The sequence below is a fragment of the Silurus aristotelis genome (assembly GCF_946808225.1).
Source record: "Silurus aristotelis genome assembly, chromosome: 18".
Lineage (NCBI taxonomy): Eukaryota > Metazoa > Chordata > Actinopteri > Siluriformes > Siluridae > Silurus > Silurus aristotelis.
Genome location: NC_139591.1, coordinates 9906237 through 9924332, shown reverse-complemented (window position 1 = coordinate 9924332; position 18096 = coordinate 9906237). Strand labels below are relative to the sequence as shown.

At 38.9% G+C, this 18096-nt stretch overlaps 1 protein-coding gene and 1 long non-coding RNA gene across 6 annotated transcripts in view; one reads left to right on the top strand and one right to left on the bottom strand.

The window, feature by feature from the left end:
• Nucleotides 1-5: 5 nt before the first annotated feature.
• The window catches only part of stard13a (StAR related lipid transfer domain containing 13a), an 87265-nt gene continuing 69174 nt past the window's right edge, over nt 6-18096 (bottom strand). For all 5 annotated transcript variants that reach the window (XM_083569031.1, XM_083569034.1, XM_083569033.1 and 2 more), the window contains 12 exons: nt 17331-17412; nt 15368-15431; nt 12455-13752; nt 12194-12364; nt 9900-10059; nt 9606-9804; nt 9310-9523; nt 8997-9111; nt 8131-8394; nt 7164-7381; nt 4016-4192; nt 6-1187 (listed from right to left, as the gene is read on the bottom strand). In XM_083569031.1, the coding sequence (XP_083425157.1) occupies nt 1070-1187; nt 4016-4192; nt 7164-7381; nt 8131-8394; nt 8997-9111; nt 9310-9523; nt 9606-9804; nt 9900-10059; nt 12194-12364; nt 12455-13752; nt 15368-15431; nt 17331-17412 (3080 nt within the window). In that variant the 3' untranslated portion in view covers nt 6-1069. The remainder of the gene's footprint in view (nt 1188-4015; nt 4193-7163; nt 7382-8130; nt 8395-8996; nt 9112-9309; nt 9524-9605; nt 9805-9899; nt 10060-12193; nt 12365-12454; nt 13753-15367; nt 15432-17330; nt 17413-18096) is intronic.
• On the top strand, nt 13787-15020 carry LOC310741437. Its single transcript, XR_014537957.1, has 2 exons — nt 13787-14278; nt 14636-15020. It is a non-coding gene; the product is annotated as an uncharacterized lncRNA (long non-coding RNA).

Below are 18096 nucleotides of genomic sequence, written 5' to 3'. Positions count from 1 at the left end.
GATGCTTTTTAAACATAGTGAACCTGATGAAGAGAAAACACAAATCTAATACTCTGACACTGTAAACTTGGATGTCAGTTGGTACATTTTTTCCCACTGTGAATCACATAATATTCCTAGCTTCTGAAAATCGTTAAAAATTATCTAGTTATCTATTGTTTCAGTCGGAAATGAAACAGCATAAGTAATATTTTATGAAACACCAAACATTGAATAAATCTCACCTATGTAATCTAAGTGGATGGTGAATGCAGCATTGCATGCTAAAGCATAATCTAATCTATAGGTATTAGTACAGTTCTATGCTTCATAGACAGACATCTGCGGAAGCTAGTGCCAGAATGTGAAGATCATTTTACAATGTCTGCATTTATATGCAAAGCTAAGATGCTGCCGGGCCTCGTACCACTTACTCTCTGGCCTTTATTTCCGATTATCACTCCACTGTCCTTTTACGAAGTTCAACAAACAAAACTCTGAATCTGCCAGTTTTTACCAAAAATAAGTGTCCCCCTTCATTTACAGTATATGCATGTGAAATTTTTTTTTATGTTGAGTGCATAACTGCCATCACTTATGAGTTACACACTGCTGATGGCAAAAATACTCTGTGTTAAAATGACTTATACTACAAATATTTAGCTCTCGATTATACCACAAGTCCAGTTGTTTTGACTAGCGCTAGTATTAGATATTTAAAATGTGATTAAATAACTTATTTAAACTAAAATAACAGGTTATTGCCAACTAAGCATTAGTGTTTTTTGGGAATGTCTCTTGAGGCATTTTAAATAATAGCTATAAAAAAATGTATAATTATTCTTGCAAATCCAGCATTCAACACTTAATCCATCTTTTGAGATCCATCTTTACATTCTTATTTCAAATGAACACATTACCTTCTAAACTTTTCTTTATATAACTTCACAAATTGCAGCATACAAAGTATGTCACATGGTCCAAACCCTGATTCTGACCCTGGTCCTAAATGTGATCCTGGTTGTAACCCTGTTGGTAATGTTGATCCTGGTTCAAACCCTGGACTCGAGGTTATACTCCATAGCCAAGCTCAGATCTTGGTCTCAGGGCCTTCAGTATCCAGAGGTTGGAAGGAGTTGCGAATGCGAGCTGCCTGGGCAGCACATATGTGGCCAAATGCTTTGTTATACCACTCAGGAGACTTCCCCCTTATAACACAGAAACAATAATATTATTATTAATTACACACAATGCAAAGTCCAGATACAGCCTGCAGGAGACATACACAATGGTTGGGAGCTATCATGTTCAATTATATATATATATATATATATATATATATATATATATATATATATATATATATATATATATATATATATATATATATATATATATATATATATATATATATATATATATATATACAGTGGGGCAAAAAAGTATTTAGCAAATACAAAAAAAACATTTCAAGGTCCTGGAGTGGCCTAGCCAGTCTCCAGATCTCAACCCCATAGAAAATATTTGGAGGGAGTTGAAAATCCGTGTTGCCCAGCGACAGCCCCAAACATTACTGCCCTAAAGGAGATCTGCATGGAGGAATGGGCCAAACTACCAGCAACAGTATGTAAAAACCTTGTGGAGACTTACAGAAAAAGTTCGATCTCTGTCATTGCCAACAAAGGGTATATAACAAAGTATTGAGATGTTATTGACCAAATACTTATTTTCCACCATAATTTACAAATAAATTCTTTAAAAATCAGACAATGTGATTTTCACATTTTGTCTCTCATAGTTGAAGTGTACCTATGATGAAAATTACAGGCCTCTCTCATCTTTTTAAGTGGGAGAACTTGCACAATTGTTGGCTGACTAAATACTAATCATAGCACCTGTAAGTGGGTGAAATACATTAGGCAGCATGTGAACAGTTGATGGGCAAGCGTAAGGATTTGATTTTGACAAGGGTCAAATTGTGTTGGCTAGATGACTGGGTCATAGCATCTCCAAAACTTTAGCTCTTAAAGGCTGTTTCCGGTCTGCAGCGGTAAGTATCTATCAAAAGTGGTCCAAGGAAATACGGGGTCATGGGCGGCCAAGGCACATTAATGCATGTGGGGAGCGAAGGCTGACCCGTGTGGTCTGATCCAACAGACGACCTACTATAGCTCAAATTGCTGAAGAGGTTAATGCTGTTGATGCTCTATGGGTCAGGACTGTGTTGGCAGCAGTAGGGGGACCAAGACTAAATTCTCCAGGTGATCATAATGTTATGCCTTATCGGTGGTCATACTGATATTCCTGGTCGGTGTATGTGCATATACAGTGGAACACGGTTATCTCGCCCTCGGTTATCTCGACAACCCTATTAAGTCGACGTTTTTGAAGTGTAACCGCCAAATTCTCGCTTTTTCTAAGCATTTTTTATCGGTTATGTCGACTTTTTTTATATCGCCGAACCCTAATATCTCGAGCACAAGGGGGGGAAAATTTGCCATTTAACGGCGGTTATCTCGGTGCAGCCGCAGAAGAACTCGCGAAAGTAGCGGAAAAATCAAGGCTTACAGCTGCTACAGGTGTTGTATTGTATACTGGTGAATCTCTGCTGTTAGTTAGTGCACATATGCCTTTTGTTGTTAAATGTTATGCGATGAACGGGAGTCGAAAGCCGCGTGTGATGACCATCCAAAAGCATAGAATGAACACCGGCAGGATCGGGGGGAATCCGCGGTGCGCTTTGGGAAGAAAAGCGCAGCCGGTGAGAAAGTGCCGGTGGGAAGGAACGTACCGGGATACGCATGAGCGATAACAACGACCGCCGTGAACCAACATATACCAACAATAACGGACAGTGAGAGTGTGGAAGTTTAAATAGGAGCTGGTGATGATGATAAACGAGCACCATATGTGCGCGATTGAAGCCGGGAGCTTCAGAGAAAGCGGCCGAGAAAACACCTGCCACGCTAAAGGGGGCCGAAGGGGGCGTGGCAGGTGGATTCCTGACAGATAAACATGTACTGTATGTATTTTTATAGCATGCCTTAATCAAACAAATCGCGGCAACGCTGTTGTGTAAAAAACCCTTCAAAAACACGTGCATGCACATTCTCATTTATTAACACACATCATGTACATAAAGAAATTTCAAGCACGTTAATATATTGCCGCCATTTTGATTTTCGTTTATCTCGATCATCGGTTATCTCGATGCTTTTTGGCGACCCCCTAGGACATCGACATAACCGGGTTCCACTGTACTTGATAATTATAAACATTTAAGTAAGAAATAGATGACCAAGGGATATGATGGATACAAGAAACACACAAGTTCAAGAGATCAATCCATGTAACTGCTCATTGATTGTGATGTTAAATATGGTCATGTGCTCATTTATTTCTATAGAAGCTCTTCTGAATAGACTATACCTGTCCCATGAAATAACATGAGCCGAATACTACTGTAGCAGCATGTCATGTTCTTTACAACTGGAATTTAAGTAGCACACATAAGGTACATAATGTCCACATAATTAATAAAAAATTATCACATTTTACAAACTTTGTTTCATTTTCTGACTAAATTCAGAATTCTAACAGATCACTAAATACATTTACAAATAAAAAAAAAATTATGAAAAAAGAGAATTTTCATGAAAATATTTGTCATTTGGCAGATGCTTTAATAGAGAGTGCCCTTATTAACAATGTCAACAGTGGCAGCTTGATGGTACTGAAAGTTGAACTCATAACCTTCTGGTGAAAAGTCTAACCTGTTAACAAACAAGCTACAATTTTTTGTTTTAATAGATTGAAATGTGCGGCTAGTTGTCATTATTCCTTGGTGAAGTGCAGATGTAACATGCACTTATTGTATACAATTGTAAACGTCTAGATACCTATGAAAATAAATCGTTACAATCTGTTTTTTATTTAGAAGACGGCAAAACAAGAGCTATCACCTTGGTGATGGTCTCTAACATGCAACATCACAGTCGTTACTAAAAGAATACTGGTGGTCATTATAAGCACCTACTTCAGATCTGCTCTGCAGATATGTGTGAGTCTCGACTTTCCAGACCCACAGGGCTCCAGCAGGTAGTGTGACTCCAGAACGATGCCCCGAACTCCTCCCATAGTTGCACTATCTTCGTGATCAATGGAAACTGCCACTAATGCACACGCACCATTTGGTAGGTCTGTCTGCCACATCCTAAACAGAACAAAAAAGTATTTATTGCAAAATAAATTCAATTCCAAACAATCAAAATATCATCAAAGACACTGTTCCAAAGCGTATAAAAGTGGGAAAAACAGACCTCCAATCCAAATGTGCATAGACATATAACGTGGATAAAAAGTCTATACACCCATGTTAAAACCTGTAATTTTATATATATATATATATATATATATATATATATATATATATATATATATATATATATATATATATATATACACACACTTGCAATCAGAAATATTCAACCCCTAAAGAGTTTTAAGGAATTATAAATAAAAATCTTTTTAAAGTGCAGGATTCTGCTTTGGATGGCTTCTTAATAAGTTTAGTGATACATAAAATCAACACAGAAAATGTATGATGTAGTATTTGTGTGTAACAGTATATTTTGTTAAGATCGCCATGTCACAATTATTCAAAGCTCACAATTTCATCAATGGCCCTTAGCAACATAGTCAGGACAGCTAAGAAAAACCCCCGTGTGACTGCAAGACAGCTACAGGATGACATGATGAAGGCTGGTACAAGTGCTTCAGTGGCAACTATAAGACGTGCAATTAATAATCAAGGACTTCATGGCCGGACCCCAAGACGCACTCCACTCTTGACCTCAAGGAACATCAGGAGTCGACTAGAATATGCCAGGAAGAATTTGGATAAAACTACAGAGTTCTGGGAGACAGTTCTATAGACTGATGAAACCAAACTGGAACTTTTCAAACATATGGACCAGCAGTATTTCTGGCGTGCAAAAGGTGACGTGATGCCTTCTGTTGACAAATTAAACCTTGGTGATCATTGGGTTAGGGTAAGGGTTAGGGTTAGGGTTAGGGTTAGCAAGACAATGATCCCAAGCAAGACAATGATCCCAAGCACACCTCCAAATCAACCAAAGCTTGGTTGGGGAAAAGATGCTGGAGTGTCCTGTAGTGGCCTTCTCAGTCACCAGATTTAAATCCAATTGAAAATTGGCAAAGATTCCAATCAAGAGGTGTAAGAAGCTTGTCAGCACTTATCGAAAACGCTTGTTAGAAGTAAAAACTAAAGGGTGCTCCACAAGGTACTGAAGCTGGGGGTTGAATAATATTGCACATGCTCATGTGTTACAAGACTTACAATTTTCATTAGAACTTCAAAGTTCAGTCAACTTCTGTTGTCAAAATAACTCAAATATGTATCAATAAATATTGTTTTTCATTTTTTGAATTATCTTTCATCAACATCACTGTATTGTCTATTGAGGTGAGTGGGTTGAATATTTCTGATTGCATATGTGTGTATATACAGTGAGGAAAATAAGTATTTGAACACCCTGCTATTTTGCAAGTTCTCCCACTTAGAAATCATGGAGGGGTCTGAAATTGTCATCGTAGGTGCATGTCCACTGTGAGAGACATAATCTAAAAAAAAAAAAAATCCAGAAATCACAATGTATGATGTTTAACTATTTATTTGTATGATACAGCTGCAAATAAGTATTTGAAAACCTGAGAAAGTCGATGTTAATATTTGGTACAGTAGCCTTTGTTTGCAATTACAGAGGTCAAATGTTTCCTGTAGTTTTTCACCAGGTTTGCACACACTGCAGGAGGGATTTTGGCCCACTCCTCCACACAGATCTTCTCTAGATCAGTCAGGTTTCTGGCCTGTCACTGAGAAACACGGAGTTTGAGCTCCCTCCAAAGATTCTCTATTGGGTTTAGGTCTGGAGACTGGCTAGGCCATGCCAGAACCTTGATATGCTTCTTACAGAGCCACTCCTTGGTTATCCTGGCTGTGTGCTTCAGGTCATTGTCATGTTGGAAGACCCAGCCTCGAGCCATCTTCAATGCTCTAACTGAGGGAAGGAGGTTGTTCCCCAAAATCTCGCAATACATGGCCCCGGTCATCCTCTCCTTAATACAGTGCAGTCGCCCTGTCCCATGTGCAAAAAAACACCCCCAAAGCATGATGCTACCACCCCCATGCTTCACAGTAGGGGTGGTGTTCTTGGGATGGTACTCATCACTCTTCTTCCTCCAAACACGTTTAGTGGAATTATGACCCAAAAGTTCTATTTTGGTCTCATCTGATGACCACATGACTTTCTCCCATGACTCCTCTGAATCATCCAAATGGTCATTGGCTAACTTAAGACGTGCCTGGACATGTGCTGGGTTAAGCAGGGGAACCTTCCGTGCCATGCATGATTTTAAACCATGACGTCTTAGTGTATTACCAACAGTAACCTTGGAAACAGTGGTCCCAGCTCTTTTCAGGTCACAGACCAGCTCCTCCCGTGTAGTTCTGGGCTGATTTCTCACCTTCCTTAGGATCATTGAGACCCCATGAGGTGAGATCTTGCATGGAGCTCCAGTCCGAGGGAGATTGACAGTCATGTTTAGCTTCTTCCATTTTCTAATGATTGCTCCAACAGTGGACATTTTTCACCAAGCTGCTTGGCAATTTCCCCGTAGCCCTTTCCAGCCTTGTAGAGGTGTACAATTTTGTCTCTAGTGTCTTTGGACAGCTCTTTGGTCTTGGCCATGTTAGTAGTTGGATTTTTACTGATTGTATGGGGTGGACAGGTGTCTTTATGCAGCTAACGACCTCAAACAGGTGCATCTAATTTAGGATAATAAATGTAGTAGAGGTGGACATTTTAAAGGCAGACTAACAGGTCTTTGATGGTCAGAATTCTAGCTGATAGACAGGTGTTCAAATACTTATTTGCAGCTGTATCATACAAATAAATAGTTAAAAAATCATATATTGTGATTTCTGGATTTTTTTTTTTAGATTATGTCTCTCACAGTGGACATTCACCTACGATGACAATTTCAGACCCTTCCATGATTTCTAAGTGGGAGAACTTGCAAAATAGCAGGGTGTTCAAATACTTATTTTCCTCACTGTATATATAAATAATGCATGTAAAAAAGAAAAAATGCTTTCCACATACCTGAGTACCACAAAGTCTCTACTCGGGTGAGGAGCCATGCTGTTAAGTGCATACTGATACACTTCAGTTTGCTTATCCAGTGTTTCTAGAACCTTCCACTGTAGGAGATCACTGTCCCACAGGTGACGCTCTCGCAGAACCCGGTTCAGCAGCACAGACGGCGGAGCCTCCACTTCAACCGAGACGCGCCACCGCCGCAATGGCGTTCCATCACCCACCTGAGAGACAGGAGAAGGAATCAGAGGTGTGTGTGTGTGTGTGTGTGTGTTTGTGTGTGTGTGTTGTGGCAATCCTAAAATCAGCCTGGCTTAATGTGCGTGCATAGTTTGAAAGATATTAACATATAAAAAAAATCATTATCATAATGATACATACTTTCTTTCGGCTTCTCCCGTTAGGGGTCGCCACAGCGGATCCTCCGCATGTTTGATTTGGCACATGTTTTACGCTGGATGCCCTTTCTAACGCAACCCTCCCCAATTTATCCGGGCTTGGGACCGGCACTAAGAGTGGCTGGGGATGGTTCCCTGACCGGGGATCGAACCCGGGTCGCAGCGGTGAGAGCGCTGCATCTTAACCACTAGACCACCAGGGGACCAAATGCATTCAGAATGATAATTTTGATAATTGATTATGAATGATCAGATGGTTGATTAATTGTCTATATTTACATATAAATTCTGAAAGGAATGCTTATTTTTTTATATTTATGGAGTGTCAGTGATTTGTAGCACTCAGACATAAACTTTTAAGTTTTTTTTAACATGGAACAACAGAATAAGAATAAGAATCAGAATCCTTTATTGATCCCATAGGGAAATGGTTATAACCATGTTAAAGGAACAATGTTAAAGATACTCCTATAACTGCAGTCAAGTTGGTTTTATTCCTGACATATTATCATATAAATCTGAATTGTAATTGAAATTTTTATTGCTATTACTGTATGTGATGTAGGTGCTCTTACCTTTCTGAATGCAAGCTCCACATTGTTAGTAGTGGGTTGGTTCATCCAGCACTTAGAATTGTCTCTGGCTTCTTTTTGGAGGTTCTGGATCAGCCCCTCCATGTGGCAACGATAGGAGCCTTCCTCCTCCTCCTCCTCCTCCTCCTCTTCTTCTTCCTCTTCCACATGTAACTGTAGCTGTTTGCAAAGCTCGTCCAAAGGGGGCGCCTGTACCTCAGCCTCCACATATGAGTTCCTTGATTGAGCAATCATCTCCTGAGGAACCTGTGGAGCAAACATAAGATGTGACTCATATCCTGTGAAAAGGAAGTCTACTTTCTGCTGCCCTGATATCGATACTTAAATGAAAGTGCAAATCTCATGATAGCTGAACCACACTGGAACATATGCACATTACAACAACCTATCTCTTACCATTTCAATTTTGTGTCTCTATAGATCAGTTTGTGATTGCACTTTATGAATCGTACTTGAAATCTCCCAATGCCTATTTAAATTTAATTTTCAACAAAATTACGTGAATTACTTGTGTGAAAAGGGGTAGAAAATTAATGGCATTCTTTATTTTAACATTTTTAATATTTTTTATTAGTTAAATATTAATAAGGTTTGTATGTCACAGAAATGTCTTGTTTCCTGTAGTTGCATATCACATGCTGTGTAGGTTTTAGAAAATTGAGATTAATAACAGTGACAAGAAAAATTAGGTAAATAACAATAATAATAATAATAATAATAATAATAATAATAATAATAATAATAATAAAACAGAAACTAATATATTTATGCAAATATTATGATGTTGACTCTAAATATTCTTATCAAAATTAATATTCCACACAGTGTACAGTAGAGTTGAGTCTAACCTCAAAGAGTTGATTACACTCAGTGATCATGTGGGCGAGCCCCTGAGTGGCAGCAAGGTTCTCGTTAAGATCCTTCTGGTCAGGGCGTCCTGTGCTATACTTTCGCTGGATTGACCTGTGAAAAAGAAGTTGTTTAACACTGCAATAAAATGTGAATAAGTGTATTTTTTACTGTTCGAGAACATAACCTTTACATATAAATAGTAAGAACTGGGTACTGTTTTATTCAGAGTTGACTCAGGCTCTAAATAATATCACCTGATCCAAGCTAGAATCAGGACCAGACAGAAACAATAATATGCATGCCTGATACCTTGGTGAAAGGCTGTCATTCTTCATAACATTCAGATGAAATAAAGATGGCGCAAGGCACACAGCCAGGTTCATCGGCGTCATCTGGTTCTCCTCTACAGAGGAAGTGACATCACTCAGGAAACACAGCAGGGTCTGCAGCACTTCACGGTTCTCATCTGCCATTAGCATAATGGCGGCACGCACTGCCTGCAAGCGCTGCTCTTTAGGGACGTCTAAAGAAAAAGACAGTGATAGAAAGTGTGGGAGAGGGGGGGTTGTTACGTGTTGTGTACAATTGTGCGAGAACACACTTACGCTGATATATATGGAGAAAGGTCTCTCCAAGTTTGCTGGTAAGCAGTGGCTCAGGAAGGTCTCGGAAAAACTGCTTTACCATGTCGGCCACGTCGTATGCACATTGATCCTCATAGTCTACACTTTCTGGAGAACACTCACACATCTGTCTCAGTGCTTGGATTCGAGATTTTACCCCAGACTTACGGAAAAGACCAACCTAAGAACAAAAATACATGGAAAATGCATTCACCTTGTTCTGAAACCTCCAGATCTGTATCACATTATTACACTACATTGTGTGACATACTGTACCTGGTCAAGGCATTGTCTCCGAAGGTAGCGCAGTGCTAGTTGCAGGCAGAGAGGTAGAGGCTGGCCGTAGCGCTGCACATGGTGAACTAAAGGCACTCCATACACACCCTTATCCCTGTAATCTGGTGCCTTCATCCGCTTCATGAACTTTGGCACTGACCTAACAGTGTGGAAAAGTGTTTAAGAACAAAGGTAGGTGTTAAATCAGTGTCCACTGATTTAACTCCACTGTCGTTTTACACTAGACTGCTTTTCAAGATAACAAGATAACTTAAGCTTGATTTTTATTTTTTTATTGGAAAAGAAACAAGACAGGTTGTAAACTTTGATATCTACCAAGAACAGCATGATTTCATTCATTTCTGCAATTAGTACAATGTTCTGATATTCTCTTGCTATGGCCTGGCAAGTAGGCACAAGAAACCTCTAAAAGCTAATAGAGAAATGCAACAGTGAAGAAGATTCACTGTAGGATGGCTGTATTGTAGGATTGCAGGTAGCTGTGTATGATATAGACCGGCACCGATAATATAGTAATTATCATATAATGTGCAATAATGTGCATTTAGCATGCACGCTTTTACTGCATGATTCACTCTATTAAAATGCATTTAGAATGATAAAAAAATTCAAGATATGGAGGCAGAAAATATGTCAATTTTATATAATTTTATATTATTACAAAAATTTCTCAAAAAGAATTAGCATGATTACGAATGTGATATAGATTTTATACCACAGTTCAATAAACAAGAAGTTAATATTAAGAGACTTACGTTTCATTCACCACATTGCCTGTTTTTGCTATATTTCGCCAAACAAAATATAATTCCAAACAAAGCCACAGTACTGTTTTGCGTCGATGATCAATAGTGAGTAAGTGAGTCATTGCCATTGAACCAAATCATTTCGGTTCAATTAAACTGGTGATTCATTCAATCGCAATGACTAACAGTGACTGAATGGAGGTTGTAAATCCACAGTTAAAGTATCATCTCTTCTCATTTTTTCAATAATCTCAAATATCAGTATTCAATGTATTCAGTGTATTCAATCAGTATTCATTACATGTCCCTCTGAGCTGCATTAAACAGTGTGTAAATACATCTAAATGTCACTTCAGATGCAGCTTCTGCATTGCAAAAATTTATTTTGTTGATACTTATTTCATATCGATGGTAACAGCCAAGATGTCTTATGTTTTTAATTGAATGACTAATTTGTTAGAATTTGACTGGTAAGATGATGCACACATAGAAAAAAAACTGGCTCAATAAAGGTAAGAAAATACAGTCAGCTATCCAAGGTAGTACCAGCATAATAGCACACTCATTTTGATATACACACACTTATTTTGGTTGTATAAAATACCCAATTATTCCGAATAAAATCCCCCCAAAAATATCAATATATAATTTTTTTGTCAATATCGCACATCCCATATTGCAAGGACAGAAGTCAATTAAATGAAATGTAGCCAGATTAGGTATATATTGCTTCTTGCATTTACCAGTTAGAACCTGATCTGACCTTAGCTGTGGACTACTGATTATATTCAATTAGCATTGTAGGACAACAGTAGAGCAAGAGCACAAAACAGTTGTTGATCCTCAAGGTCGGATAGAATGCACTAGCAAAAAATTATGCAAATTTACATGAGTATTTAATGAATAAAATGATTTCCATGCTGTGAAACAATGATCCAGAAACATAAAGCTTCATAGAAACCATGACATGAAGAGAGTGGGTACCATAACCTAGTGAGACAACTAAATGACACTGACAGAAAAGAAACATTTATGGTGAATGCAAAAGAGTGAATGAGAAGTGAAAAGGGGCTGAGAAGCATGAGAAAATTGTTTTTAAAAAATGGCTGCATGAGCCAGTTTTGTAGAATGCTAACAGTTCATTTTGCAGCTGTTATTTTGTAAACAAGAAATTAGAATAAAAAGACCAGGATGTAGTATCCGCCATGTAGTATGTATGTATATATATATATATATATATATATATATATATATATATATATATATATATATGTATATATATGTATGTATCATGTATAGAAGAAATTACTACATGCATATAACAGCAGCTAAAACCATCTATCTATCTATCTATCTATCTATCTATCTATCTATCTATCTATCTATCTATCTATCTATCTATCTATCTATCTATCTATCTATCTATCTATCTATCTATCTATCTATCTATCTATCTATCATGGTCTTGGTTTTAGCTGCTGTTTAAATATCTCACAGTACACTGAATCTAACAACTGCATTGCTCACCACGTCCAGCCATGCTTGTTGGACACTGAATATTTCTCCATGATGGCTGTCAGTCGCAGCAGTGAGAACTTCTGCAGCAAGCTGAGCTGGCCTGCTGATTGGCTGGAGATCTGTAATGTAGTTCCGGATTGACTGAGGCGATTGGATATTCTGAAGCTGGGCCACCTGAGACTAGAGTCCAAAATCATTATTTAATTATTATGTATATAATAATATATAATTAAATGAAGACAAGGAATATAATAATTAATGATCTCTTACCGAGGCCGAGTGAGTGATGCACCAACCCCTGAGTCCCGCCGCTCTCTTGTGCTTAAAAGATCTGTTTCATTTAAAGAAACTCCATCTCTATCTCCATCACTAGGTGTGTTCATTGAAGTCCCTTCAAAATCCAACGTGAACTGACTGGAAGACTGAACGTTCATTATGGTCGTATGGTCCCGTCCCCTATTACCTTCACCTTCTCCCTCAGGCAGCACATTTTTGGACCAGTGATCCACAATCTGCTGCAGGCCGTTAACATGCTGCAAAATGTCATCCAGGTGTGGGAACAGGTCCTCCTCTCTTTCTATGTCCATCAAATCTCCAGTGCTGGCATACAGGTGTGAACCTGGTACATTGTCATAAATGCTAATGCGGCTGCTTCGTGGGCAGCAGCGTGCCATGAGACGATTCTCACGCCCTGCCCATTTCCTGTTCCTCAATTGCTGATGCTGATCTGAATCTTGAACACTCAGTTTCCCTGCCTCCCCATTGGCTAGAGTCAAACTCTCAATAGAAAGTGCTTTGGGAAAAGTCCCAGGCTTGTGGTCCTTTGGGATGTGTACCATCAAATCCTCATATGAATGAAATTCATTTCTGAGATTTTGTTCTATTGATCTCCTCTTTTGGCTGTTATGAGAAAGCACATTCAGATTTTCCAGATACATGCCTGCACGTTTGCTGGTTTTGTGTTTTTCTGGAATATGCTTTTTCATCTCGGGCTTGCTCTCACTGCTGCTGCTAGTTTCAGATTGGCTGGTCTCTACACTGGTGGTGAAAAAGGATGGACAGTTGCTAGCAGTTGGTGTGTTTTCATTCTTAATTGTCTCTCCGTTAAGATTTTGGATGCAGCGTAGTGTTCGTAGAGCCTCTGGTTCACTCTGCAGAATTGGCCCACTAATTGTGATGGAGCGCCGCTCCGGACATGCCCGCAATGCCCCCCAAGTGCGGCCCAGAGTCTCCATCCGCCGAAGGAAGTCCTTGGCGCGAGTGCGCTTGTGTCGACCACTCTTTGCAGGGAGTGTGTTGTAGTAAGGTAGATCTTGATACTGGGGCATGCTTAAAGGGCTGTGAGATGTAGACTCAAGCATGGCAGAAAGAGAGTCCTCACTGTGCAGCGAGCAGATCTCAGGTTCGCTGAGATCAGTCAGGACACTCTCACTGCTCACATTCCTCCGCAGATCTCTTGCCCCCAGGATGAAATCTACGTCCTGCAGTCGTGACCAGCGGCGGCTGCTCCACTCAAATGTCCATCTGTTGCTGATGGCCAGCAGGTCGTCCTCATCCCAGTCTTCACTCTGCAATATTGTGTACGTCCAAACAGGAGTAACAGTAATAAAAATAAATAATAAAATAAATATGTGGAAAATACAGACAGGTGACAATAAATCTGTTACGAGATGGAAGGCATTTTGCATGAACTTTTATTAAAAGTTTTGACGAGTAGTGTTACTGCCATCAAATCAAATCTTAACCTAACTGAACACCTATGGTTTTGGTCTGATGTGATACATTGCACTTTCAAACACCATCAAACACAATTAATTTACTTAATCTTTTGGAAGAATGGTGTTCATGCCTCCAAAACCTTAATCCAAAAATTTACCCAAAACCTTACTTTGACAATTTATTTATTTTCTTCATATATATCAGCTTTATCTTTTAAAATCTAATCTACAAAAAAACACGAACATGGAAGAAGAACAAATGGAAAAAGGCGGCACAGACATACAAAGGCTTTCAGTGGAACCTGGTATATCAGTCCAGTAACATCACAGTGGCAACCAAGATGAGCCTGGGAATATCTTTTCTGTTTCAAACATGGTAGTCAACTTTGTGCCAAGGTTATAGTAATAATTTATTTATCTTCAGTAATGGCTATATCCTGTTCAGGGTCACTGTTCAGATCCAAAGACTATCGTAGAAACAGCCACTTAAATTGCCCTTATCTTGAATTGGGGAGCATTTGTGTTTAATGGGAAGGCAGATATAGTTCAAGACATATAAAGTCTATTTTACATTGAAATTATGTGACCAAAAAAAACACCCACACACTATTTCTCACTAAACTATTACACTGCCAGTCAATACCAATAGATAGCATACTTTTGGTATGTATTACATTGCTGTAAAGAAGATTTGATAGAAGCTTATGTTAGTAAGCATTTAAGTAAAGATAAGTAAATATCAAAGTTGGGTGTGATGTATAATATTATCTCAATTATTTGGATTTGCAAAACATCACCTTCTGTTTCTTTTTTTTGGCTCTGGATAAGTCATTTGGCAAATGTACTTATCCAGAGCGAGTTACAATTATCTCATTGAATCAAAAATATCTATACATATAGATATAGAAATATAGATTTATACAACTAGTTTTATTTAACCTAAATTATTTTCCCAAACAGTAGTTTTTATTTACAACTTTAAAAGCAGTGAGAAGCTCAGCATACCAGGGAAGAAAAGCCTCCTGGTTGAAGCTCCTCATTAAGCTGTGTGAGAAGATGCTCAGTGTGCAAAGCTTCAGTTATCACTCACAAATATTTGTAAAAAAAATTTAAATATTTATATATTTTGTTTCACACTACTGTTAGGCAATGCATGGGTACTTTAATCTACTGGATGCCTTCTATGAACACTTATAATTGGGAGAAAATCGTTAAAACTGCAGGAAACCCACATGAACATGGGGGTTGAAAACATTGAAAGTGCTTGAACATAAATGATTAATAAATTGACTCCTGAAGAGATTTAATTGAAGTCACTTTGAAAGCTCAATCACAACAAAATCAAAATACAAAATTTAATTTGCCAAAGTTTTGGCCTTTTCAGTGTTTAGATATGAATAAATGATATAGAAACTAACCCACCATCTATGGCCCTGAAAAAGAGAATTATAATTTAGTAACTTACTCTCTTCTTAGGAAAGCCCACGTCCAGTTTCATGGAGGCGCACTTGTTCAGAGTTTGAAGCCGCCTGGAAAATACAAACATCCAAACATCAGTTTGCGAAGAGTCAAAAGGAAAAAAAAGTTACATCTAGATCTTCCATACAAAGTCACATGAATTTCAGAGAGCAACTCCTATACTCAGGTGTAGGAATGCCCAGACCATCGATCTGATTGGCTAATCGGATGAGTTGGAGTGGGCTTTTAAACCAGGAGTCCCCCTTTCTGTCAGAGAAGAAATGAGAGCTTTAAGTGTGGGGAGGAGCTATCTGCCACTCTCTTCCTCCACTTTGATGTCAACCTTAAGCAGGCTTTAACATTCTAATCTGTCTGATCTTCACCCCGGGTGCAAGGCTGTCCACCACTCTTAACACACACACACACACACACACACACACACACACACACACACACACACACACACACACACACACACACACACACACACACACACACACACACACACACACACACACACACACACACAGAATTGTGCAGAATTTCCGGACTCATTATTTTACTCATAAAATTTGGCACCTCCAAATGCCATCCCACAAACATGTCCGTGACAGGTGCCAGTTAACTCTCTCTGCATCTTAACACCACTGGTTTAACTTAAGTGTTATTTCCTTGACTTGATTATGAGCCTCATGGGACCATTTTAGCCTTATTAAACATCAGGAGCCCAGACTGGCATAGTTTTGATGAACATGTCCTGCACTCTGTTCCCACAGACTGCAGTGCTCAAAAGAAATATGAGTGTGTATTCTGTGACAGTTAAGCTTTCAGATCTCACTCTGTCATTTCTGTCATTAGAGAGAGTACTGAACCTGCTCGAAAGCCTCAAAGCTATCACTCTCTTGCACACAGATTCACACAAACACATGGACAGCCATCTGTTAGTGTGTAGCGCCAGTCTCTGGCCCCCTGAGGCTCCCTCGGGCCTGCAAGAGGACATCAGAGTGAGCTCCAGAGGGGAAAACATTAAGGATCAAAGTAGCAGAAACAGGGACAGACTTTATAGAGGACACAGGTCAGACAGCTCTAGAGGTGAGGTCGCCACCTAGGGCCAACACAGGCTTTCCCTGGTCTTGAGTTATGTGGACACCTCCTGAATCCTACTTTCTTTCTTCTCTCATTCAGTAACTTATTTTAATAATTAAACCACACAGCCTTTAAGAATGTAATCTAAATAAAAGTCTAAAAACTGCAAATGCAAAATATTGTCCAAGGATTTAAACATCTTAATGAATATTTTTATGATGTCTCATTTGAATGAGTGATGAATAAAGATCCAAATCTGCCTGCAGAACTGTTTCCCTCTCATTCTAAACAGTGGTCTAGTATGATTGATGTATCTCTGGCTAATCTCTCAAATATGGGAATTAGTCTCACTGTGCTGGCCAGTGAGTTTTGATTAGCATAATATTAAATAGAAATGTAATATTAGAAACTGCACAGCAGAATTACAGCAGAATGAGTTATTTTCTTAACAGGTTATAATCTATATTTTGTTAATTATCTCAACAGCTTATTTAAACATTTTTACCATGTCATATTTCAAACAAACAGAGATTTTCAGAGAAATACAAATCTCATCCTATACTCTTTCTAGAAATGCAATCGGTGAATCTGAATTGTCTGGAGCTTTGAACTGTTAACATCAGCGCAATTTCATTTGGGTCTTAACATACAAACAAACAAATAAGTTAATACAGTACACCACCCTGATTAATTTACATTTTATTATCCCTGGAGATCATGGTTTCATGAATGGAAAGACACACACACACACACACACACACACACACACACGCACGCGCACGCACGCACACACACACACACACACACACACACACACACACACACACACACATACACACAGAAACCAAATCCAATCTACTTGACACTTTAAGCGTGTCTCTTACCGGCACAGGGGCTCCACCAGATCTTTATCCAGGAAGTCATGATCCTTTTCCACAGCAGATAATTCAATAGGTAACTGAGAATCTGCAGAAAATATACAGTACACAATACCAGTTTTTTCTAAATTACACAAGAAGTGGAAACATGGCTTCTGCAACCATATGAAAGTTAACTTATAGCTTTATATGGTTCATACAAACAGCTAGACATCGTACTGGACATGGACAGCTTATTTCGCTGAACAACAGTCTGTAGCAACAGGAACCAATTAAAATTTAGAATGACCTTTATGAGACAGTGTTAATATGGAGGCCTTGCTATGTAATGACACATGCTGACAAATGGCAAAAAAGACAAAAAGAAAACACTTTTAGCAAATGAGTCTATGTACCTAATTACATTTAGCCATCTTATCTTGGGTTAACATGCGTCGGTAAAAAAAATACAACCATAATATCTTTTTACCTGCCATACTGTCTAAATTTATATCCAGTATAATAAATGCAAACACATATGCTTAATGCCTTTTATTGTTGGGTGTTTTGGCCCTCCTAATACAATTCAATTGAATTCATTCATTCATTTTCTCCCGCTTAATCCGTAATTCGGGTCGCAGGGGCAGCAGTCTAAGCAGGCCCCCGCCTTCGACCGCTGCCCAATTCTCACAGCACTGTCCCTTACGGTCCCTCCTGCAGGTGGTGAGCCCACGGGAAGGCGGCCCCACGTCACGGACCTTGATATTTCCCTCGTAAGGGACCCCTGGAGCAT